Raw genomic sequence first — 25470 nt, 5'->3', positions numbered from 1 at the left:
CACAACCATTGGTCCCGGTTTATGGCTTGAACAGGGACCAAATGGTGTCCTTTAGTCCCGGTTCGAGCCACAAAACGAGACTAATGGTTGGCTTATATATACCCCCTGCCAGCGAGCAGAGCAATGCACTGCTCTGTTTTTTTGACCGACCGCTGGAGAGATTTGTGGTGCTCTAGCTCACCTCGTATGCATATGAGGTGTTCGATGAAATGCCCGAGCCACACTTAAGCTTTCTCCTCTGGAAGCTCATTGTCCAAGCTCAATTTTCCTCAAGATTTGTCTAGGTTTGGCGGTCTGTGTTGTCCCGTCCCGTCCTCACCGCCGTCGATCGCCCGCGCCCATCATGACGCCGGCACCTCCGTGGTTAGCCTCTTCTTCTTATCTTCTTTCTAAAAGATAAAAGTTCTTACTTGTATGATTTAGATAGATACTTGTGTAATTTTCTTACTTTTTTTTTGTTATTATACAGTGCGATGGTTTTGGTATCCGCCTTCGTTGGCCCTCGTCCTGTCTATGATTCGGATGTGGTATATTTATCTTTTATAACTATGTGTTTTATTTAGTGTTTATGACAATTATGTCGACCAACATGACATGGATTTTTTAATCTAGGAGGTATGTGAACCAAAAATTCCAACCGACATAGAAATTCTTGTTGAGAAGTTAAATTTGGTTGAAAAAGAAAACAATTACTTGAAAGAAAAATTACAAAAAGATGAAGAGGAGAAGATGAAATTGGAGTTGAATGTTGTCGATGTCGTCGACGATCACAAGATCAAGATGGATGCAATGCGTTTAAAGATTAGAAAGATTAGAAAATATGACATTCATACCGAGGCTGGTATTATTATGTCGTTGGATCAATTGGTACCTTAGTTGTGGTTATGATCGCATTTGTTGTTGCATTTTTTTTTTAGTTTCGATGTATGTTTTAATTAGATGCTCTAGAGAGATATATGTTGTTCAATAATGAGAACTATGTATGAACGTTACGTATTTATTTTGATCACTACTGTACTTCTGGATTTAATGTGATGATGAATTTCTATTAATTTGGTCACTTTTCTATTCATGTTATGTTGTAATGGTTTTTAATACATTTTATTATATAACGCACGCAGATGAACCGACAATGGATGTACGGTGACCGACACACCTTCGAGTATATTAAGGGCCTGCATAATTTTTTTGAAGCGGCTGAGGCAAACAAGGATAATGGTTTTATGCATTGTCCATGTACTGTCTGTAGGAATACAGAGGCTTTCTCCAACTCTAAAACCCTTCACTTTCACCTGCTTGAGAAGGGTTTTATGCCACACTATAATGTTTGGACCAAGCACGAAGAAAGAGGGGTTATGATGGAAGACAACAAAGAAGAAGAGGATGATGACAACTACCCGCCCCTTGAATACGGTGATGCTGCAATGGGGGAAGCTGAAGATCAAGAGGAACCTGACGATGTGCCTGATGATGATCTTCGCTAGGTCATTGTTGATGCACACAGAGAACGCGAAAGTGAAAGGGAGAAGTTCAAGTTCGATCGCATGCTAGAGGATCACAAAAAAAGGTTGTACCCAAATTGCGAAGATGACAACACAAAGCTCGGTACCACGCTGGAATTGTTGTAATGGAAGACAAACAATGGTGTATCTGACAAGGGATTTAGTTCGCTACTGAAAATAATGAAGAAGAAGATTTCAAAGGATAACGAATTGCCCGACAGTTCGTACGAAGCAAAGAAGGTTTTATGCCCTCTCGGATTGGAGGTGTAGATGATACATGCATGCCCTAATGACCGCATCCTCTACCGCGTTGCATACGAGGATTTGAACGCATGCTCGGTATACGGTGCATTGCGGTATAAGATCAGAAGAGATGACCCTGGTGATGTTGAGGGCCAGCGCACCGGGAAGAGGGTTCCTGCGAAGGTGATGTGGTATGCTCCTATAATACCACGGTTAAAACGTCTGTTAAGAAACAAAAAGCATGCCGAGTTGATGCAATGGCACATAAAAGACCGTAAGAAAGATAGAAAGTTGAGAGCACCCGCTGACAGGTCGCAGTGGAGAAAGATCGAGATAAAGTGAAGAGACTTTACAGGTGACCCAAGGAACGTATGGTTTGGTTTAAGTGTAGATGGTGTTAACCCTTTTGGAGAGCAGAGCAGCAAGCATGGCACATGGCATGTGACTCTATTTATGTATAACCTTCCTCCTTGGTTGTGCATGAAGCAGAAGTTCATTATGATACGAGTGATCATCCAAGGCCCTAAGCAACCAGACAATGACATTGATGTGTACCTAAGGTCATTAGTTAATGAACTTTTATCCCATACTTGCTATTTGTACCGATCTCATCATCAATTGCCTAGGATGATTTCGCACACCATACCATCATTATCCCATACTTGTGTTGGAATTATGCCCTAGAGGCAATAATAAATATATAGTTATTATTATAATTCTTGTATCAAGATAATAGTTTATTATCCATGCTATAATTGCATTGAATGAAGACTCATTTACATGTGTGGATACATAGACAAAACACCGTCCCTAGCATGCCTCTAGTTGGCTAGCCAGTTGATCGATGATAGTCAGTGTCTTCTGATTATGAACAAGGTGTTGTTGCTTGATAACTGGATCACGTCATTGGGAGAATCACGTGATGGACTAGACCCAAACTAATAGACGTAGCATGTTGATCGTGTCATTTTGTTGCTACTGTTTTCTGCGTGTCAAGTATTTATTCCTATGACCATGAGATCATATAACTCACTGACACCGGAGGAATGCTTTGTGTGTATCAAACGTCGCAGCGTAACTGGGTGACTACAAAGATGCTCTACAGGTGTCTCCGAAGGTGTTAGTTGAGTTAGTATGGATCAAGACTGGGATTTGTCACTCCGTGTGACGGAGAGGTATCTCGGGGCCCACTCGGTAATACAACATCACACACAAGCCTTGCAAGCAATGTAACTTAGTGTAAGTTGCGGGATCTTGTATTACGAAACGAGTAAAGAGACTTGCCGGTAAACGAGATTGAAATAGGTATGCGAATACTGACGATCGAATCTCGGGCAAGTAACATACCGAAGGACAAAGGGAATGACATACGGGATTATACGAATCCTTGGCACTAAGGTTCAAACGATAAGATCTTCGTAGAATATGTAGGATCCAATATGGGCATCCAGGTCCCGCTATTGGATATTGACCGAGGAGTCTCTCAGGTCATGTCTACATAGTTCTCGAACCCGCAGGGTCTGCACACTTAAGGTTCGATGTTGTTTTATGCGTATTTGAGTTATATGGTTGGTTACCGAATGTTGTTCGGAGTCCCGGATGAGATCACGGACGTCACGAGGGTTTCCAGAATGGTCCGGAAACGAAGATTGATATATAGGATGACCTCATTTGATTACCGGAAGGTTTTCGGAGTTACCGGGAATGTACCGGGAATGACGAATGGGTTCCGGGAGTTCACCGGGGGGGCAACCCACCCCGGGGAAGCCCATAGGCCTTGAGGGAGACACACCAGCCCTTAGTGGGTTGGTGGGACAGCCCACAAGTGGTCTATGCGCCAAGAGAAGAAAAATCAAGAGGAAAAGAAAAAAAAAAGGGAGGAGGTGGGAAGGGAGGAGGACTCCCTCCCACCAAACCTAGTCCAACTCGGTTTGGGGGGGGAGAGCCCTCCCCCTTGGCTCGGCCGACCCCCTTGAGGGTCCTTGGACCCCAAGGCAAGGCCCCCTCCCTCCCACCTATATATACGGAGGTTTTAGGGCTGATTTGAGACGACTTTTCCACGGCAGCCCGACCACATACCTCCACGGTTTTTCCTCTAGATCGTGTTTCTGCGGAGCTCGGGCGGAGCCCTGCTGAGACAAGGTCATCACCAACCTCCGGAGCGCCGTCACGCTGCCGGAGAACTCTTCTACCTCTCCGTCTCTCTTGCTGGATCAAGAAGGCCGAGATCATCGTCGAGCTGTACGTGTGCTGAACGCGGAGGTGCCGTCCGTTCGGTACTAGATCGTGGGACTGATCGCGGGATTATTCGCGGGGCGGATCGAGGGACGTGAGGACGTTCCACTACATCAACCGCGTTCTCTAACGCTTCTGCTGTACGATCTACAAGGGTACGTAGATCACTCATCCCCTCTCGTAGATGGACATCACCATGATAGGTCTTCGTGCGCGTAGGAAATTTTTTGTTTCCCATGCGACGTTCCCCAACAGTGGCATCATGAGCTAGGTTCATGCGTAGATGTCTTCTCGAGTAGAACACAAAAGGTTTTGTGGGCGGTGATGTGCGCTTTGCTGCCCTCCTTAGTCTTTTCTTGATTCCGCGGTATTGTTGGATTGAAGCGGCTTGGACCGACATTACTCGTACGCTTACGAGAGACTGGTTTCATCGTTACGAGTAACCCCCTTTGCTCAAAGATGACTGGCAAGTGACGGTTTCTCCAACTTTAGTTGAATCGGATTTGACCGAGGAGGTCCTTGGATGAGGTTAAATAGCAACTCATATATCTCCGTTGTGGTGTTTGCGTAAGTAAGATGCGATCCTACTAGATACCCTTGGTCACCACGTAAAACATGCAACAACAAAATTAGAGGACGTCTAACTTGTTTTTGCAGGGTATGATTGTGATGTGATATGGCCAACGATGTGATGTGATATATTGGATGTATGAGATGATCATATTGTAATAGTTAATATCGACTTGCACGTCGATGGTACGGCAACCGGCAGGAGCCATAGGGTTGTCTTTATACTAACGTTTGTGCTTGCAGATGCGTTTACTATTTTGCTAGGATGTAGCTTTAGTAGTAATAGCATAAGTAGCACGACAACCCTGATGGCAACACGTTGATGGATGATCATGGTGTGGCGCCGGTGACAAGAAGATCGTGCCGGTGCTTTGGTGATGGAGATCAAGAAGCACGTGATGATGGCCATATCATGTCACTTATGAATTGCATGTGATGTTAAGCCTTTTATGCACCTTATTTTGCTTAGAACGACGGTAGCATTATGAGGTGATCTCTCACTAAAATTTCAAGACGAAATTGTGTTCTCCCCGACTGTGCACCGTTGCTACAGTTCGTCGTTTCGAGACACCACGTGATGATCGGGTGTGATAGACTCAACGTTCACATACAACGGGTGCAAAACAGTTGCGCACGCGGAACACTCGGGTTAAGCTTGACGAGCCTAGCATGTGCAGACATAGCCTCGGAACACATGAGACCGAAAGGTCGATCATGAATCATATAGTTGATATGATTAGCATAGGGATGCTTACCACTGAAACTATACTCAACTCACGTGATGATCGGACTTGGGATAGTGTAAGTGGATCATGAACCACTCAAATGACTAGAGAGATGTACTTTTTGAGTGGGAGTTTAGCATATAATTTTATTAAGTTGAACTCTAATTATCTTGAACATAGTCTAAGTCCACTTTGAATATATTTGTGTTGTAGATCATGGCTCACGCGACAGTCACCCTGAATTTTAATACGTTCCTAGAGAAAGCTAAGTTGAAAGATGATGGAAGCAACTTTGTAGACTGGGCTCGTAATCTTAAGCTAATCTTACAAGCTGGGAAGAAGGATTATGTCCTTAATGCTGCGCTAGGAGATGAACCACCCGCTACGGCTGATCAGGATGTTAAGAACGCTTGCTTAGCACGTAAGGAGGACTACTCAATAGTTCAATGTGCAGTCTTGTATGGCTTAGAACCGGGACTTCAACGTCGCTTTGAGCGTCATGGAGCATTTGAGATGTTCCAGGAGTTGGAGTTTATGTTTCAGAAGAACGCCCGGATCGAGAGGTATGAGACCTCCGATAAATTCTATGCTTGCAAGATGGAGGAAAACTCGTTTGTCAGTCAACATGTGCTCAAAATGTCTGGGTACTCAAACCGTCTAGCTGAGCTGGGGATTGAACTCCCGGAAGAAGCTATCGCTGACAGAATCCTTCAATCACTGCCGCCAAGCTATAAAGGCTTTGTGTTGAACTACAACATGCAAGGGATGAACAAGTCTCCCGGCGAGTTGTTTGCGATGCTGAAAGTCGCAGAGTCTGAACTCCGTAAAGATCATCAAGTGTTGATGGTGAGCAAGACCACTAGTTTCAAGAGAAACGGCAAAGGCAAGAAGGGCAATTCAAAGAAGAGCGGCAAGCCTGTTGCCAATCCGCCGGAGAAACCCAAGGCTGGACCTAAGCCTGAAACAGAGTGCTTCTATTGCAAGGGTATGGGTCACTGGAAGCGCAATTGCCCCAAGTATCTGGCAGATAAGAAGGCGGGCAAAGAAAAATCAGGTATATTTGATATACATGTTATTGATGTGTACTTAACCGGCTCTCGTAGTAGTGCCTGGGTATTCGATACCGGTTCTGTTGCTCATATTTGCAACTCGAAGCACGAACTGCGGAATAGACGAAGGCTGGCGAAAGACGAAGTGACGATGCGCGTAGGAAACGGTTCCAAGGTTGATGCAATCGCCGTCGGCATAGTGTCACTTCAGCTACCATCGGGATTAGTGATGAACTTAAATCATTGTTATTTAGTGCCTGCGTTGAGCATGAACATTATATCTGGATCTTGTTTATTGCGAGACGGTTACTCTTTTAAGTCTGAGAATAATGGTTGTTCTATTTCTATGAGTAACATCTTTTATGGTCATGCACCGAATGTGAGAGGATTGTTCATATTGAATCTTGATAGCGATACGCATATACATAACATTGAGACCAAAAGAGTTAGAGTAAACAATGATAGCGCCATATTTTTGTGGCACTGCCGCTTAGGTCATATTGGTGTAAAGCGCATGAAGAAACTCCATGCTGATGGACTTTTGGAGTCACTTGACTTTGATTCACTTGACACGTGCGAACCATGCCTCATGGGCAAGATGACTAAGACTCCGTTCTCCGGAACAATGGAGCGTGCAAGTGACTTATTGGAAATCATACATACCGATGTGTGTGGTCCAATGAGCGTGGAGGCACGCGGCGGATATCGTTATTTTCTCACCTTCACTGACGATTTGAGTAGGTATGGTTATGTCTACTTGATGAAGCACAAGTCTGAAACATTTGAAAAGTTCAAGCAATTTCAAAGTGAAGTGGAAAATCATCGTAACAAGAAGATCAAGTTCCTACGGTCTGATCGTGGGGGTGAATATCTGAGTTTCGAGTTTGGTGATCACTTAAGAAAATGTGGAATTGTTTCACAGTTGACACCGCCTGGAACACCACAGCGTAATGGTGTGTCCGAACGCCGTAATCGTACTTTGTTAGAGATGGTGCGATCTATGATGTCTCTTACTGATTTGTCGTTATCATTTTGGGGTTATGCATTAGAAACAACTGCGTTCACTTTAAATAGGGCACCATCAAAATCCGTTGAGACGACACCATACGAACTGTGGTATGGCAAAAGGCCAAAGTTATCGTTTCTTAAAGTTTGGGGATGTGATGCTTATGTCAAAAATCTTCAGCCTGAAAAGCTGGAACCCAAAGCGGAAAAGTGCGTCTTCATAGGTTACCCAAAAGAGACAGTTGGGTACACCTTCTATCTCAAATCCGAGGGCAAAGTGTTTGTTGCTAAAAACGGAGCTTTTCTCGAGAAGGAGTTTCTCTCGAGAGAATTGAGTGGGAGGAAGATAGAACTTGACGAGGTTGTCGAACCTCTCATCCCTCTGGATGGTGGCTCAGGGCAAGGGGAAACCTCTGTCGTTGCGACTCCGGTTGAGGAGGAAGTTAATGATGATGATCATGAAACTCCAGTTCAAGTTTCTGTTGAACCACGCAGGTCGACGAGATCACGCGCTGCTCCAGAGTGGTACGGTAATCCCGTCTTATCAATCATGTTGTTAGACAACAATGAACCTGCAAATTATGAAGAAGCAATGGTGGGCCCAGATTCCAACAAATGGCTAGAAGCCATGAAATCCGAGATAGGATCCATGTATGAGAACAAAGTGTGGACTTTGGAGATACTACCTGAGGGCCGCAAGGCTATTCAGAACAAATGGATCTTTAAGAAGAAGACGGACGCTGACGGTAATGTGACCGTTTATAAAGCTCGACTTGTGGCAAAGGGTTTTTCACAAGTTCCAGGAGTTGACTACGATGAGACTTTCTCACCCGTAGCGATGCTTAAGTCCGTCAGAATCATGTTAGCAATAGCTGCATTTTTCGATTATGAAATCTGGCAGATGGATGTCAAAACGGCGTTCCTTAACGGTTTCCTTAAGGAAGAGTTGTATATGATGCAACCCGAAGGTTTTGTCGATCCTAAAAATGCTGACAAGGTGTGCAAGCTCCAGCGATCCATTTATGGACTGGTGCAAGCATCTCGGAGTTGGAACAAACGCTTTGATGAGGTGATCAAAGCATTTGGGTTTTACAAGTGGTTGGAGAATCCTGTATTTACAAGAAAGTGAGTGGGAGCTCTGTGGCGTTTCTAATATTATATGTGGATGACATATTACTGATTGGAAACAACGTAGAGCTTTTGGAGAGCATAAAAGGTTACTTGAATAAAAAGTTTCTCTATGAAGGACCTAGGAGAAGCTGCTTACATTCTAGGCATTAAGATCTATAGGGATAGATCAAAACGCCTGATAGGACTTTCACAAAGCACATACCTTGATAAAGTTTTGAAGAGGTTCAAAATGGAACAGTCCAAGAAAGGGTTCTTGCCAGTTTTACAAGGTACGAGATTGAGTAAGACTCAGTGCCCAGCAACTGATGAAGATAGAGAGCATATGCGCTCCGTCCCCTATGCTTCAGCCATAGGTTCTATCATGGATGCGATGCTGTGCACTAGACCGGATGTTAGCCTGGCCATAAGTATGACAGGTAGGTTCTAGAGTAATCCAGGAGTGGATCACTGGACAGCGGTCAAGAATATCCTGAAGTACCTGAAAAGGACTAAGGAGATGTTTCTCGTGTATGGAGGTGACGAAGAGCTCGCCGTAAAAGGTTACGTCGATGCAAGCTTTGACACAGATCCAGACGACTCTAAGTCGCAAACCGGATACGTATTTATTCTTAATGGGGGTGCAGTAAGCTGGTGAAGTTCCAAGCAAAGCGTCGTAGCAGATTCTACATGTGAAGCGGAGTACATGGCTGCCTCGGAGGCGGCTAAGGAGGGTGTCTGGATGAAGCAGTTCATGACGGATCTTGGAGTGGTGCCAAGCGCACTGAATCCAATAACCTTGTTCTGTGACAACACTGGTGCCATTGCCTTAGCAAAGGAACCACGGTTTCACAAGAAGACCAGACACATCAAACGACGCTTCAACCTCATCCGCGACTACGTCGAGGAAGAGGACGTAAATATATGCAAAGTGCACACGGATCTGAATGTAGCAGACCCGCTGACTAAACCTCTTCCACGGCCAAAACATGATCAACACCAGAACTGTATGGGTGTTAGATTTATTACAATGTAATTCACATGGTGATGTGAGGGCTGGATTATTGACTCTAGTGCAAGTGGGAGACTGTTGGAATTATGCCCTAGAGGCAATAATAAATATATAGTTATTATTATAATTCCTGTATCAAGATAATAGTTTATTATCCATGCTATAATTGTATTGAATGAAGACTCATTTACATGTGTGGATACATAGACAAAACACCGTCCCTAGCATGCCTCTAGTTGGCTAGCCAGTTGATCGATGATAGTCAGTGTCTTCTGATTATGAACAAGGTGTTGTTGCTTGATAACTGGATCACGTCATTGGGAGAATCACGTGATGGACTAGACCCAAACTAATAGACGTAGCATGTTGATCGTGTCATTTTGTTGCTACTGTTTTCTGCGTGTCAAGTATTTATTCCTATGACCATGAGATCATATAACTCACTGACACCGGAGAAATGCTTTGTGTGTATCAAACGTCACAGCGTAACTGGGTGACTATAAAGATGCTCTACAGGTGTCTCCGAAGGTGTTAGTTGAGTTAGTATGGATCAAGACTGGGATTTGTCACTCCGTGTGACGGAGAGGTATCTCGGGGCCCACTCGGTAATACAACATCACACACAAGCCTTGCAAGCAATGTAACTTAGTGTAAGTTGCGGGATCTTGTATTACGGAACGAGTAAAGAGACTTGCCGGTAAACGAGATTGAAATAGGTATGCGGATACTGACGATCGAATCTCGGGCAAGTAACATACCGAGGGACAAAGGGAATGACATACGGGATTATACGAATCCTTGGCACTAAGGTTCAAACGATAAGATCTTCGTAGAATATGTAGGATCCAATATGGGTATCCAGGTCCCGCTATTGGATATTGACCGAGGAGTCTCTCGGGTCATGTCTACATAGTTCTCGAACCCGCAGGGTCTGCACACTTAAGGTTCGACGTTGTTTTATGCGTATTTGAGTTATATGGTTGGTTACCGAATGTTGTTCGGAGTCCCGGATGAGATCACGGACGTCATGAGGGTTTCCGGAATGGTCCGGAAACGAAGATTGATATATAGGATGACCTCATTTGATTACCGGAAGGTTTTCGGAGTTACCGGGAATGTACCGGGAATGACGAATGGGTTCCGGGAGTTCACCGGGGGGGGGGGGCAACCCACCCCGGGGAAGCCCATAGGCCTTGAGGGAGACACACCAGCCCTTAGTGGGCTGGTGGGACAGCCCACAAGTGGTCTATGCGCCAAGAGAAGAAAAATCAAGAGGAAAAGGAAAAAAAAGGGAGGAGGTGGGAAGGGAGGAGGACTCCCTCCCACCAAACCTAGTCCAACTCGGTTTGGGGGGGAGAGTCCTCCCCCTTGGCTCGGCCAACCCCCTTGAGGGTCCTTGGACCCCAAGGCAAGGCCCCCTCCCTCCCACCTATATATACGGAGGTTTTAGGGCTGATTTGAGACGACTTTTCCACGGCAGCCCGACCACATACCTCCACGGTTTTTCCTCTAGATCGTGTTTCTGCGGAGCTCGGGCGGAGCCCTGCTGAGACAAGGTCATCACCAACCTCCGGAGCGCCGTCACGCTGCCGGAGAACTCTTCTACCTCTCCGTCTCTCTTGCTGGATCAAGAAGGCCGAGATCATCGTCGAGCTGTACGTGTGCTGAACGCGGAGGTGCCGTCCGTTCGGTACTAGATCGTGGGACTGATCGCGGGATTATTCGCGGGGCGGATCGAGGGACGTGAGTACGTTCCACTACATCAACCGCGTTCTCTAACGCTTCTGCTGTACGATCTACAAGGGTACATAGATCACTCATCCCCTCTCGTAGATGGACATCACCATGATAGGTCTTCGTGCGCGTAGGAAATTTTTTGTTTCCCATGCGACGTTCCCCAACAACTTGCTACTTGTAATATATCTAACTCTATTTAACACAACAACTATTTTCATATTTTAGTTCTCCAATATCATGCAAAGCTATCTTCTTTATGCCCACAATGCAATTTTATTTCTCGTTACTAGATAGAAGCAAATACTTGGTGTACGTAGAGTCATATCGGTGACAGATAGGACGTGAGAGAATACTGACCTTACCTTTAGCTCCTTGTGGGTTCGACACTCCATACTTACCACTTCCATCTTTGAAAAGCGCTACGATGATTCCTTGCACTTGGGAATTATCAATGTGCGGGGTCAGATCCCTGACCTGCTCGATTTTGGACGGTGCCTGTGGGGGTCCGTGGCGTGGATGTCCCCTGGAGCGGGTGACTACCAGTGTGGCGTGCCTGGTCCTTGCCCACGTGTCGGGTGGTTGCTGGCCAGGGTTGATGTTGGAGGTTGGGGCCGCATTTCTCGCTGATGTGTGTGGTGTCGATGAACCACAGATGTGTGGCTGCGACGGCAGCGGTATGAAGATATAAGAACGGTGTTGCCCCAATCTTTGGAGGTGCGGAGATGTGTGGCGATATAGATGAAGGTCCTTCCGGTTTTGCCAGGTCGGTGACGATGGCACCCATGGGTGTTGTTCCCCTCCTTGGAGGCGTTGTCGAGGCGTGCAACCATCTCCCCCTCGATATTCTCCGAATCAACACAATGGCAGCGTCCTCGACACCGGCCCACTATTTGAGAGCATCGTATGTGTGGAGATCTTTCGCCACGCTCCTTCGGTGTTCGCCATTGTTTGTTATTGATCTTTCGCGACGCAGTGTACGGCCGTCGCTTGTGATCCCAAGACGATGCCTTTCTTGGGTATGATCGAGTCCCGCCATACGCTTTGCCACCTCCTTCAGGCATAATGAATGGATGGTATGTCGACAAGGGAAGCTTTGATGGGAGTTGGTGTTTCGTCGGTTGTGACCGGCTTCGGTTGAGACGCGGCTAGGTTTTTCTATTTTGAACACGTGCTTTTGCTTTGTAGTTGTGTTGGCCATCGTGGATGGCTAGTCCACACTGTCTTTGGACTACCAAGGGGTGGAGTTCTTGTTAAGCTCGCTGTTTGCCGCATGTTTTAATCATTTTGTATTTACAATTCTTCCTTTTTTTATAAAGCTATATGATATACAATTTGTATACTCTAAAAAAAAGAACTTTTGGAAATAGGTTTCGTTCGTTTAAGGTCCGCCACAGTCCAAAAGAAAAGAGAACCCAGCCTAGTCTTTCTTTTGATTAAAAAGAACGGGCAATGATGTAAATTCACCACAACCTCTTGTCGTTTGTGGATCTGCATCGGCCAATCCCAGCTGCGGTTACAAGGACGGGCCGCTAAATAAATGAAGTGACCAGGACACCATACGCGCAGCTGCTTTCTCATATTTTTTGCTCTTGCAAGTGGGTGCACAGTGCTGACAAATCGATTCAAAATGGAGTGATGATTGGAGCACCCACACCACGATCGATGGTAATTATAATTAGATCAGAGTGTGTTGTCTGTAAACTTAGATCTGTAATCATGTGCAAGGAGTGTTGTGTCCATGAGACCTAGTAATAAAATTTGAAAGAAGAGTTAAAATTAAAACTGGTTCTCCTGGAGTCCAGAGGCAGACCACACGAAGCTCTCAGGGTTTTCTCTTATCATACTAGCTCTATTTTATTTTATATATAAAAAAATACTCCTGGAGTAGGTAACTAATTAGGCCCCCTCTATTTGTTTTGAGTGCCCACTAATAAGAGCACACTCAGAGCCAGAGATCATGCAATTACCAATTGGGAGATTAATTATAGCAATCCTTTTCTTGTACTCCCTCCGGTCCTTTTTACTCCGCATATTAGATTTAGGTCAAGTCAAACTTTACAAAGTTTGATCAAATATATATTGAAAAATATCAACATCTACAATACCAAATATACGTATCATAAAACTACCTTTCGTAATGAATCTAACAATATTAATTTGACATTGTGAATGTTGATACATGTTTCTATAAATTTGATCAAAGTAGAGATACTTTGACTTTGGACAAAGCTAATGTGCAGACTAAAATGGACCGGAGGGAGTGCTACTAGAAAACAAAATGACGGGATTTGCGACTACATGTTTGGCTCGATTTGTCCTCACCAGGCACCTCGGAATCATCCTAGACCTACACAAACCTAGTTGCCGGTTGCTAGTTATTATAATGAACTGATTGGCCCCTCTTATCCACTCTTTTCCAAGCTATCACACTAACCACTAAATTAACACCCCCTGACGAAAACCACCAAACGAACACCGATTTATGCCTACCATAATCTACTTAAACTACTAAACAAAATCGCTATCATTTCCAACCAGACTTGCACTCGCACACCATCCTCTTTCTTTTTTCCAAACAGACACACACCATCCTCTTGTCCCATCATCAATTTAATCTTGACTTGAGAGGATGACAGCCGGGGCCCACCGGCCCGAGCCGCTAACCATGATTCTTCGGGAGTACTCATTGTGTTGTTTTGATAATCCGATTCCTCGGTGGCCAACGTCGCTTGGCCCCTCGATTGCATCAGAGGTTGCCCCAGATTCCATGCATCTCCCAATTTTCTATCGTCATCGGTTGATTAGCCCTGTGCTTATGTCAGACACACTACCTTGGCTAGTTTAATTCGAAGTCGTGGTCGCTTGCTTCATCCATATTACTTTTATCAACGTTTGGCGATGCCTTTTACTCTTAACAGCCTCCCATTTGTGTATTATAAATTTATGTTCTGTTTGTTGCACTTACCAGTTACTATTTTTTTTTATAACAGCATGTTGTCGAACATTATTTCAGGATAGCAACACATATGATCAGGGAAAATAGTAGCACTCGACAGGCATGGTCACATCGACACACACACACACAAAACCCAGCCAAAAATGGCCTGGTTTGCACCACCCGGAAGAAGAATACGTACCAGAGATGGTTGCTGGCGTTCTGTGGTCAGAACTGACATCTGATGCAGCCCAGCTCCCAGCTTCCCAAGGGTAAAAATAAAATAAAAAATGCGCTGACAGGGAGTAGCAAACATGGACAGAAAATCAGAAATAATCAAAACACATATACAAAAATAGGTTAAGGAAGGCTGCACATTCAATAGGCAATCTGGAAATTTAAATAGGCCATCTGAAAGACCGAAGCAAAACAGCCAACCAGAATAGAGTTGGAGTAGTAGTACAAGAAAAGGCACCAATGATTTGCAGGGAGAGAGATAGGACTTTTTTGAGGCCTCTCTGACTCTCTCTCTCTCTCTCTCTCTCTCCACAGAGGAGAGCTCTAGAGCTGCTGTTGGATAAGAGAAGGGAGGAGAGTGGAGGTAGCAGATTAGCATCCAGATTAGCCGTACTGCCCATCTCGCAGATTCTGAATCTCCTCGCCCTATTGCCCATCTTCTTCTTTGGTTTTCCAGGTGAGGCTGCCCGATGTTACGCAGATCTGTCATGCATTTTATCTGCACCCTCGGTGTCTCCTTGCTTCCTTGGCTCCAATCTAGTAGGAGCCATGGTTCTTTGTGTTGTTTTTCTCGATTTAACCATTCTCCTGACAAAGCGGGATCTTCTATTTGGTCAGTGCTGGGATATGCAATTTTGCTGGGAAGGGGAAATAAAGCTCGTTTGCTGATTTGCCTTTTGTTTCCATTTCTGGTCGATGCGCCTCTTGGTCCTCTTTCGGGTTTCCATTCCTGTTTATCCTCTCTCGTTTCTTTTGCACTGACAGGATTTTTCACGAGCTGTGCTTAACACAAGTGATTTGTATTCAAATCATGTCGAATTTCTTCTTCTTGTTCTAGAGCTGCCTGCTATTGTTCTATTTTTTTTTCGCTTGACCTCCGATGCTCTGAATTTGGCACATGTGAAGTGTGTGCTGTGTGCAGTAGTGGTGCTAATCACCACTACTCATTCAGATCTAATCCTGTTGCCACATCAACATTGTATCACTTACCCAGAGGTCATGCCATTGTGTAAATTAATGGTAGCTCAAGCATAAAACGGACTCTGTGGTTATGAACAAGCTTCTTTTGCATGTACACACATTTTTTTGGGAGAAACTTCTGCACCACATTTTCTGAACAGTACGTAGATTCTGAACTGTTTGTTTGGATAAGTATTAACAGGCATCAATTTTTTTTTGTGTTGAGCAGTGTATGACCGGGCCACTAATCAACTGAAGCAGCATGAGCTCCCATGGTGTTGTTGCCGTGAAGCCAATCGCTGCGCCGGAGAAAACCGCGCATTCTTATGCCTGTGGATCCACACAGTCTTCAGTTCATAAGCTGCTCGATGCTAAATTGGACCACCTTGGGCTGTTGGATGATAACCTGTCATCCACCAGTCAGTCATCAGACATCAAGACCGAGCTGATCCAGTCGTCGAGCCTGGGAAGAAGCAGCCTACCATTTAACCTTCAGAGAAGAAGCCCTGAGCCTGATCCTGAAAGTCCATTGTCCCATGTCTCACATCCCAATTTTTCAGAGCCAATGGCCTCAAACTCTTCAACGTTCTGCACAAGTTTATTCTCATCATCTTCGACAAACTCGGCGCCATGTCGGCAAATGGGTGCTCTACCTTTCCTGCCTCACCCTCCTAAGTATGAGCAGCAGGTTCTCCCAGGGCAGTCATCAAACTCCTCCCTGCAACTCAGTGGTGATACAGGCAATGTTCATGACGAAACTGAACAGCCAGATGACATAAAAGACTTTCTCAATCTTTCTGCTGGAGATGCTTCTGATGCCAGCTTCCATGGTGAAAACCAAGCGTTTGCTTTCGCCGAGGACGAGCAGATGGAGTTCCAGTTCTTGTCCGAGCAGCTAGGAATCGCCATCACCGATAACGAGGAGAGCCCCCAGTTAGATGTGAGTTCATTGTCATTTCAGACATTTTTATTTTATTGTAACGTGAGGGTAAACAGAATTATCAACTGAACTTTTGCAGCTTGTCTGAAACTCTTACTTGGTAGTATTCCTCTTCATCTGATATGCTGTTGTTCAGGACATATACGACACGCCACCGCCACAAATGTTGTCACTTCCAGTGTCATCCTGCTCCAACCAGAGTCTGCAGAATCCAGGATCTCCGGGTAAACTGCCGCTTAGCTCATCGCGGTCATCTTCTGGATCTGCAGCGGCTAACAAGTCTAGATTGAGGTGGACACTGGAGCTCCATGAGCGTTTTGTAGAGGCTGTGAACAAGCTTGAAGGGCCTGACAGTAAGATGGCTGTTTTGCTTTTATTTCCCAAATATATTTTAAATTTTCTGTTTTCCACTCTGAATAATTCACTTCAACATCCCTTATTACAGAAGCAACTCCCAAGGGCGTTCTGAAGCTTATGAAAGTGGATGGCCTGACCATCTATCATGTAAAGAGCCATTTGCAGGTACCAATTTAGGGTTATTTCCCCACTTCACTGAAAATGAAATCAAACATCTCTTCTTCTTTTCACTGTGACTTATAGTTTGCCTGCCTTTGTTGAACAGAAGTACCGACATGCAAAGTTTATTCCAGAGATCAAAGAAGGTAAACAAACTACAAAAGATGAATATTGTTCACAATTAATCGGGATTGGCCTCTTCTGTGATTCTGAATTTTGATGGATGTTGTTATCTGCAGAAAAGAAGGCTTCCTTGGACGTTAAGAAGGTACAACCGGGTAGCAGTGGAAGTGATCCGTTCAAAAACAAGTGAGCTCTCTGAATTATTACACCGGAGTGCATGCATAGCAAACACCATGACCTTAGAAATTTACACATCTTCCCTTCTCCTTTCCTTAGGAACTTGGCAGAAGCTCTACGGATGCAATTGGAGGTTCAGAAACAGCTCCATGAACAGCTAGAGGTGCGTGCCAGAAACTCTGAAATGCAGTTCACTGCTGTCATGCGTGTCAGAATTCAGATATATAGCATGTCTGAAGTTCATCTTGGAAAACTGTCTGGAAATTATCGATTTTCTGACAGTCTCTGTGCTTAATCTTGGCCAGGTGCAAAGGCAATTGCAGCTACGCATAGAAGAACACGCGAAATACTTGCAGAGGATACTAGAGGAGCAGCAGAAGGCCATCGCCAGCAGTGGCAGCTCGCTCTCACTGAAAACCCCGACAGAGCCGTCCGAGTCGACGTCGAAAGACGGAGCTGAACCCGAAGAGGCCACCACTTCTTCACCTCAGCCGTCCAAAAACAGCGAGACAGAGTCATAACGGCCGTCACATTGTCCGGTTGCTTCACCACTTCCTCGGTGGCAGAGCTGTGGTGGCCATGGTGATATATACACGAACACGGTAGTTTGAATGGACTTGAGGATTTAGCCAGTGGTCAAGCAGAGGGTGTATGTATGTGTATATAACTTTCACATGGGAATAGAAAATGGGGGAACCAATAAGCCGATCACAGCACGGTTTTGAATTTGCATCAGACGGTGTTCAAAATCGATTTTGCATCAAGTATTTGGACCTTTGTTGCATTTTTTTTTTGGGCCGAAAAGATTAATTACATGTTTTTTCACCCTCTCTTATTTTCCCGCTTCCCAAAATGCCCCTGCACTGTATATATAGCAGTACAAAACTGCAAACCCTCGTTCTTCTGTGTTCTCCCCCAAAAATTCAGTTTCCCCCCAACCCTAAATTCAGTTCCGACCCTAGCCCGAGGCGGCCATCGTCTCCCCCCACAAACTTCTAGGTCTAGCGGCACGGCCATCGTCTCCCCCTCCGGCCTACATTCGCCGGTCCACCATCTTGGATCAGTTCAAGACCAGCTTCGATCAGTTCGTGGTCGACAGATCCCACGACATTTTCCGGTAAAACTTGCTCCCCTGCTCTTATGGCTGCTCTTTGGAACGCGTGGGAAAGAAGGATGCCTTGTCTGGGTCAGGGCTCTGTCCTGATTCCTGAACGAGACAGGGGAGCTCTTTAGGTTCAGGGGGGTGCCCTAGGATTTCCAGATTGGGTTATATCTTTGTAACAACATGATGCATTGTTTTTGCCATGTATAGCTTATAGATTTGATAAAATAAAACCATAGAGTACTAATTGATCAGTATGCTGAATTGATCAGTATATATTGAATTGAGAGTAAACTGATCATAACATTACAAGTCCTAGAAATACAATAGCATTGTAGAGTACTAGTTGTTCAACATATCAGGGTGTAAATATCTCAAATAGTATAGAGAGGGTACAGAATGATATCTCAAACAGGTTAGATGCCGACTTTTTCATACTTTAGTTTTTTTATACAGATGTGTGATTTTTTCTAGAAATGAGTTTAGGGTTTGTAAATGAGTGATGATATCGCCATCCTTAACTCATCCATCTAGTTTCTTAATTAGCTTGTTTATAGATGACAGTTGCTACCCAGAGAATCGCAATGTACTGTCGCCGACTTACTGCAGAATCATAATAGCTACCAAATATAGAGGATTCAGTTCAAATTGTAACATCGTTGACTCGCTGTTTTTCAGTTGCTGGAGGCTTGGAGCAGGGCACGTTCGAGGACCGGGACGAGCTGAGGAAAGGGCTGGTCCACACGTGAGCTTTCTCAATTCATCGCTTGTTGTCGCCGGGTTTAGACCAAGGGTTTTTTGAATTGGGGATTGTGGCGGGACACAGTCGTTCTGATCTTGCGATGGGCAGCGGCCAGGAAGGGGGTGATGCAGATGCAAATTTGTTTGGGCTTTTTTTCCTTTCCTTCTTTGATGGAAAGATTTTGGCCACTCGGCCATGTAGGAGGAGGGAGGTGGGCTGCTGCGGCTTATGGGCTGCATTATTGAATACTTTTCAATCTTAGCCCAATTTTGGTTGTTTTCTATATATACCAGAAGCATACACACACTTTGCTGCGCAGATGATAACCATGATGATGTGCATTATCTTCGTTTTGCGCAATGATGCACATCTAAAATAAAATGTTTAGGGTCACCAATAGCGTCAGTGCGAATCCTAAAATATATGATCCTTATTCATCGGGTGTAGGTATTGTTTCTTTTTTTAGAACATTGGGCTACTTTCATTCAATGTTTATTTTCCTTGTCGTTGATATGGAAAATGCTCATGCTGGTCAACTGATCAGGTATCGATCGACTCAATGTTTTTTTAACAAAAACAATTCAATCATTATCCAAAAGAACAAATTAAATCCGGTGTAACCTAAATGATTTCACAATTATTCTATAAATTCAAGACAACTTGAGAAATCTTCCTAGCTGGAAATGACAAGAAACACAAAGTGCAACTGTAAAACCAGATATGAATTTTTCTAAAAGGCATGCACTCACAATGCAAGAACATAGTTCAAGTGCAAAACAATGCACATCATTAAAGTATTTCTACCGTAGACCATTTTATTATGTGAGGAGATAGTTTAAAAACACAATAAGGCAACACGACCACAAATTTTGTTTTCACAACCAACGTTGAGGGCAGACCGAGAATGTTATATATTCCTTCCTCCTTCGTCTCTTCAACTCATCCTAGGCGGTGTTGCCGATCGTTTGAAGCATGCTTTCCCTATTTCACATGCCAATTAAATAAAATAAGTATCAAAGTGATTGGGCATTTATGCAAGAGTCCAAGGAAGGAAAAAGTGGCACGTAAAACTACATACATATGAAGGAATGCTACTCTTGTAAGATCTTGTAATAGTGCATACAGATGGAAGAATGGTACTATTGTTGTCTCTTGTAATAGGGAAAGGAACATTGTTTCTCCTTTTATGACATATGAAAGAAAAAGTAAAAGAAGTCTCCCTAGTAAATCATATTAAAAAAAGAATGATAAGAACTAAGAGCATATTTTGCGCTTTTCTAATCTAACCTACACAATGCCGGTATACTCGTACAGTCCTACTCCTAGTTATTTAGTTTCAAAATTTCTAAGAAGCCATCACCCTGAAGTTGCACCAAAAGACAATCATCAAATGCTTTGTACAACTCTTTAGTTATCAGGTCGCTGCAAATGCAATTTTCACCAAATCAAAAACTAAAATTCATATAATAATCTATGGGCAGTCAGGGCTCCTCTTCACCGGTCCACCACCTTGGATCAATTCAAGACCAGCTTCGATCAGTTCATCCTCGTCAGATCCCGCAACATCTCCTGGTAAATTCCGCTCCCCTGCTCTTATCGCTGCTCTCTGGAACGTGTGGAAAAGAAGGATGAGTAGTCAAGGTCAGGGTTCTGTCCTGAACGAGAGAGGAGCCCTTTAGGTTCAGGGGCGTGCCCAGGATTTCCAGATTGGGTTATATCTTTCTAGCAATATGTTGCATTTTTTTTACATAGAGCTCATAGATTTGATGAAAGAAACCATAGACTACAATCAGCATATTGAATTGAAAGTATAAAACTGATATTAACATTACAACTTCCAGAAATATAGTAACATCATAGAGTACTAATTGTTCAACATATCTAGGTGCCAATATCTCAAATAATATAGAGAGGATACACAACAATAAGAAAGCTTACAAGTTACACGCCAACTTTCCCATACGTTAGTTTTTACAGATGTGTGATTTTTTCTAGAAATGAGTTTAGTGTTTATAAATGAGTGATGATATCGTCATCCTTAACTCCCCCATATTGTTTCTTAGTTGGTTGTAGCTTGTTTATAAATGAAAGTTGCTACCGAGAGAATCGCATTGTACTGTCGCCGACTTACTGCAAAATCATAATAGTTACTAAATATAGGGGATTTAATTCAAATTGAACGTATCATCATTGACTTGCTGTTTGTCTGTTTGTAGACTGGTGCCTGCCGGTCTGAAAAGGCAAGGCACACTGGTTGCTGGAGGCTTGGAGCGGGGCGCATTGGAGGACCGGGAGGAGCTGAGGCAGGAGCTGGTCCACAGGTGAGCTTTGTTAACTCATTGCTTGTTGTCATTGGGTTTAGACCGAGTGTTTTTTGAATTTGGGCTTGTAGCGGGCCGCGGCCATTCTGATCTTTGCGATGGACAGCGGCTGGGAAGGGGGCGATGCAGATGGAAATGTGGCCTTTTTTCCTTTCCTTCTTTTGATGGAATCGTTTTTGGCCACTAGGCCACGTCGGAGGAGGGAGCTGGGCTGCTGCAGCTTATGGGCCGACTTATTGAATACTTTTAAATCTTAGCCCAATTTTGATAACCCATAATGATGTGCATCATCTTATTTTTGCACAATGACATATATCTGGAATAAAATGCTGTGGGTCACCAATAGCATCAGTGTGAATCATAAAATATATGATTTTTATGCATCGGTATAGGTATTGGATTTTTTAGAACAATGGTCTGCTTTCCTTAAATGTTCATTTTCCTTGCTGATATAGAAAATACTCACGTTCTATTTGTCTGGTCAAATATTTTTTGCTACCTTGCATGATGCAAGGTACCAATTGACTCAATCTTTCTTAAATGGAAGCAAATCAATCATTATCCAAAAGGAAAAAAAGTAAACCTGGTCTAACCTAAATGATCTTGCAATTATTCTATAAATTCAAGACATTTGAGAATCCTCCTAGCTGGAAATGACAACAAACACACAATGCAACTGTAAAATCAGATATGAAATTTTCTAAAAGACATGCACTCACAATGTAAGAAAATAATCCATTCCAAGTGCAAAACAATGTAAGAAAATAATCCATTTCAAGACATCATTAAGGTATTTCTCCTTTGTCTTTGCAATAAGGTGACACAACCACAACACAATAAGGTGACACAGCCACAAAATTTGTTTTTGCAACCAACATTCAGGGCAGACGAGATAGTTATATACTCCTCCCTCCTTTGTCCCTTGAACTCAACCTAGGCGGTGGTTCCGATCATTTGGACAATGCCTTCCCTAGTTCACATGCCAATTAAATAAAATAAGTATCAAAGTGACTGGGCATTTATGCAAGAGTTTGGGGAAGGAAAAAGTGCCATGTAAAACTACGTACAGATGAAAGATTGGTACTCTTCTTGTATCTTGTAATAGTGCATACAGGATACAGCTGAAAGAATGGTGCTATTGTTATATCTTGTAATGGAAAACAGAACATCGCTTCTCCTTTATGACATACTACTATACTAGCAAACATGTCCGTGTGTTACAACGGGAGAAAAGAATCATATGCCACTACCCTAATAAGCATGCCTCAAGGACCCCCTCCCCCAGTCCTAGTCCTCTATTTCAATTAAGTAGTGTCCCCTCCGTGTCGCCGCTTATCCTCCTTTCTGCCCTTGCCGAAGATGGATGCACTGTCCACCTGATCACTAGCGTTTTGTCGTGTACGCACCGCGACAGTGCAAAGGAATATCTAAACCAATCTCTCGATCTGACAGTGAGGGCCGCCCTTCGTGAATCCCTCTCCGCACATGTTCCATACACTGTCCCTCATACTTCCGCTTGCTTTTGGCTGTGGACTTGTTTCATGGGATGGCGGGTTGCTCGTCTCCCCTCATGCCCCTTTCCCACCATGCATGTTCGCAATATATATATATATAGAAAATATCACTGCCCATGCTTGTCTACGGAGCAAACACCAGTTGCCATTAACCAAGCGACAAATGACTAAATGAATCAAACACATGATTAACTGATATGCATAAGGTCAATAGAACTTTGAGAGTAGAAACATTCAAGAGGTTTGAGGATTCATGATTGATAACTCAAACTCAAATAAATAGAACAAACACACAATTATATTTGTTAACCTTCTATGTTCATTATGTACCATCAGCATGGCAGAAACAGAAATCTCGGAGTTCGTCGTTTGTCATCAAGCTAGTCGGTGGATTTTGAAGGACTCGAGCGATTCCTCCCCACTGGAGTCACGCTACGTCACACGCCTCCATGAATTTGCTGAAAACAAGAGCCCTAACGCATGCAGCCAATGCAGCTGCCGGTCACAGGGCTAACCACCAGATCACCACCGCGTCGCCGCGACCATCCTTGCGAACGTTCCTAGAGGTGCCCATCCAAATAATCAGTGTTGACCAGGCGATGGGTGTCTGTTTGGATAGGCGCCAATAAATTGGCTCGCCCGTCGCTCCTCAATTTTCCGCATTAGGTTTTGTGCCAAATCGTTGGCGAGGCGTGGGTGGCCGAAATGTCCGCCAATTTTGTGGCGAGCCCATGGTTGGCAGGTAGGCGTTGGTAGAATCCAAAAATCCTCTAAGCCTACTTTCACGTTTTTTTACCGTCTTAGGGTGTTTACTTCAGCGAGATGATCTCTTCACTTCTTGCTCCAACGCATGGCTCCAGAAGCTCACCATCTTGTAGTCCAACGCGTCGTCGTCGAAGGTGCGGATCTTCCCGTCCAGCGGTGCCTATGTCGGGCATGTGGTGCTAAGAGGCTGGCTTGTGGGAATGGGGCACCTGGGGTTTGGTGTGCACACGCAGGCGATGCCTTGGAGAAGATCGCCGAAGAGCATGCACCGAAACTAAATAAAGCGCTCGGTGAAGGCGTTGTGTATGTGCATATGCTACCAAAATCGCTTGCACGATGAGCGGGAGCGCCATACAGTCGAACGGCATTGCACGCCTCTCCTCTTTGGACAAACCCACGTGCTCTTGAGATGACATAGAATTAGTATCTTGCTCTTGTTAGGGACAATTGAATATTTACCAAAAGGCTTTCGCCACGCTTTATAAATAAAACAACCACCACAAACATATACAGACAAATGAAGTCAGAATATAGAAAAAATAAGGTTCTGTTGAGGGCACAACTCAACAAGCCCAAACGGAAATAGAAAAGGCCAACAAGCCACATACAAGGAACCACAACTCTAGTACGGCTCCAGCAGTGATGCGGGGAGGGGTGGGGCAAGTCGAAGAGCCAACGTCCTGAGGCCGAAGGTAAGATCATTGATGGCACCATGGTCCTGGCCGCGACTAAGGGGCTTCCACAGCTGCAAGAAACTACAAAGTTTGGAAATTGCATCAGCAGGACGATGCAGAAGAGAACGCTCGATCACTAGCTTGTTACGAATAGTCCATAGTGTCCAGACAAGAACCCCTATGCCCAGCTACCTAATGTGGTGAGATCCCGCCGAGCTACCTTGTAATTCCTCAAAGAGGCCAGGGAAATTCGTGTGGCACCACCCACCACCTCTCTGAAGCAACTCCAAACGAATTGAGCCGTTACAGAAGAGAAGAAAATGTGGTTGGAGTCCTCAACCACTTCGCAAAGCGCGCAAATGCCATCCCTAGGTCCATGGCGTTTAAGTACCTCCACCCCTGAGGGTACTCGACCTCGGATCCAAAGCCAAATGAAGGTCTGAATCTTTAGTGGAACCCTAATTGCTCAAAGCGCCATGAGGAGCCTAACCCTAGCGAGTGGGCAATAGCGTTGTAGAGCGACCTAGAGGAGAAGCAACTGCTGAACTGAAGATGGTAGGACACCCTGTCTGGCTCCAGAGGGGTGTGGAGCGCCGCACATTGTAGGAGCACATCCTAGGCAGCTAGCTAGTTCAGGGGGGCCAAAGGCTCTCCAGATGGCGAGGCTCCCAAGATCAAAGAGGGCAGCCTCAACCGAAATAAGAGGCGAGACGATAATGGAAAATAGCCCCAGAAAGCGAGACGTGAAGGGAAGGTTACCGGCCCAATGATCAAGCCAAAATAGGGTTGGAGATCCCGATCCCACCGAGATCGAGGAACCAATACGAAGTACAAGAAAGAGTTGGATTATGGATTGCCAAAATTGGGAGCCTTCAGAGCGTTGGCAAAACGCAAGAGATTGGCCCCTAATGTAACCTACACAATGTTGGTATACTCATACAATCCCACTCCTAGTTATTTAGTTTCAAAATATTTGAGAAGCCATCACCCTGAAGTTGCACCGATAGACATTCATCAAATGCTTTCTACAATTCATTACTCCTTCCGTCCCATAATATAAGAGCGTTTTTGCCACTACACTAGTGTCAAAACCGCTCTCATATTATGGGACAGAGGGAGTAGTTATCAGGTCGCTGCAAATGCATTGTTCACCAAATCAAAAACTAACTTCCATATAATAATCTAAGGGTAGGGGGCTGTAAGGTCATGACCAAGGTGAATGATGATGTAGGAATTAGCTAGTTAGGATCTGTTGGGGCATAGTTTATGCCTAAGTAAT

General features: G+C 44.4%; 1 protein-coding gene and 1 long non-coding RNA gene across 2 annotated transcripts; both read left to right on the top strand.

The window, feature by feature from the left end:
• The first annotated feature begins 14560 nt into the window (after positions 1 to 14560).
• On the top strand, positions 14561 to 17805 carry LOC123411648 (protein PHOSPHATE STARVATION RESPONSE 3-like). Its single transcript, XM_045104611.1, has 8 exons — positions 14561 to 14814; positions 15547 to 16257; positions 16394 to 16610; positions 16703 to 16779; positions 16880 to 16919; positions 17013 to 17082; positions 17173 to 17236; positions 17379 to 17805. The coding sequence occupies exons 2-8, from the start codon at positions 15580 to 15582 to the stop codon at positions 17592 to 17594; spliced, it is 1362 nt and encodes a 453-aa protein (XP_044960546.1). The 5' UTR covers positions 14561 to 14814; positions 15547 to 15579; the 3' UTR covers positions 17595 to 17805.
• Positions 17806 to 17995: 190 nt separating this feature from the next.
• Positions 17996 to 21806, top strand: LOC123411649. Its single transcript, XR_006613298.1, has 3 exons — positions 17996 to 18190; positions 18854 to 18920; positions 21134 to 21806. It is a non-coding gene; the product is annotated as an uncharacterized LOC123411649 (long non-coding RNA).
• Positions 21807 to 25470: the final 3664 nt, after the last annotated feature.

This window comes from Hordeum vulgare, chromosome 7H (assembly GCF_904849725.1).
Source record: "Hordeum vulgare subsp. vulgare chromosome 7H, MorexV3_pseudomolecules_assembly, whole genome shotgun sequence".
NCBI lineage: Eukaryota > Viridiplantae > Streptophyta > Magnoliopsida > Poales > Poaceae > Hordeum > Hordeum vulgare.
This window is presented reverse-complemented; position numbering and strand designations above follow the sequence as displayed.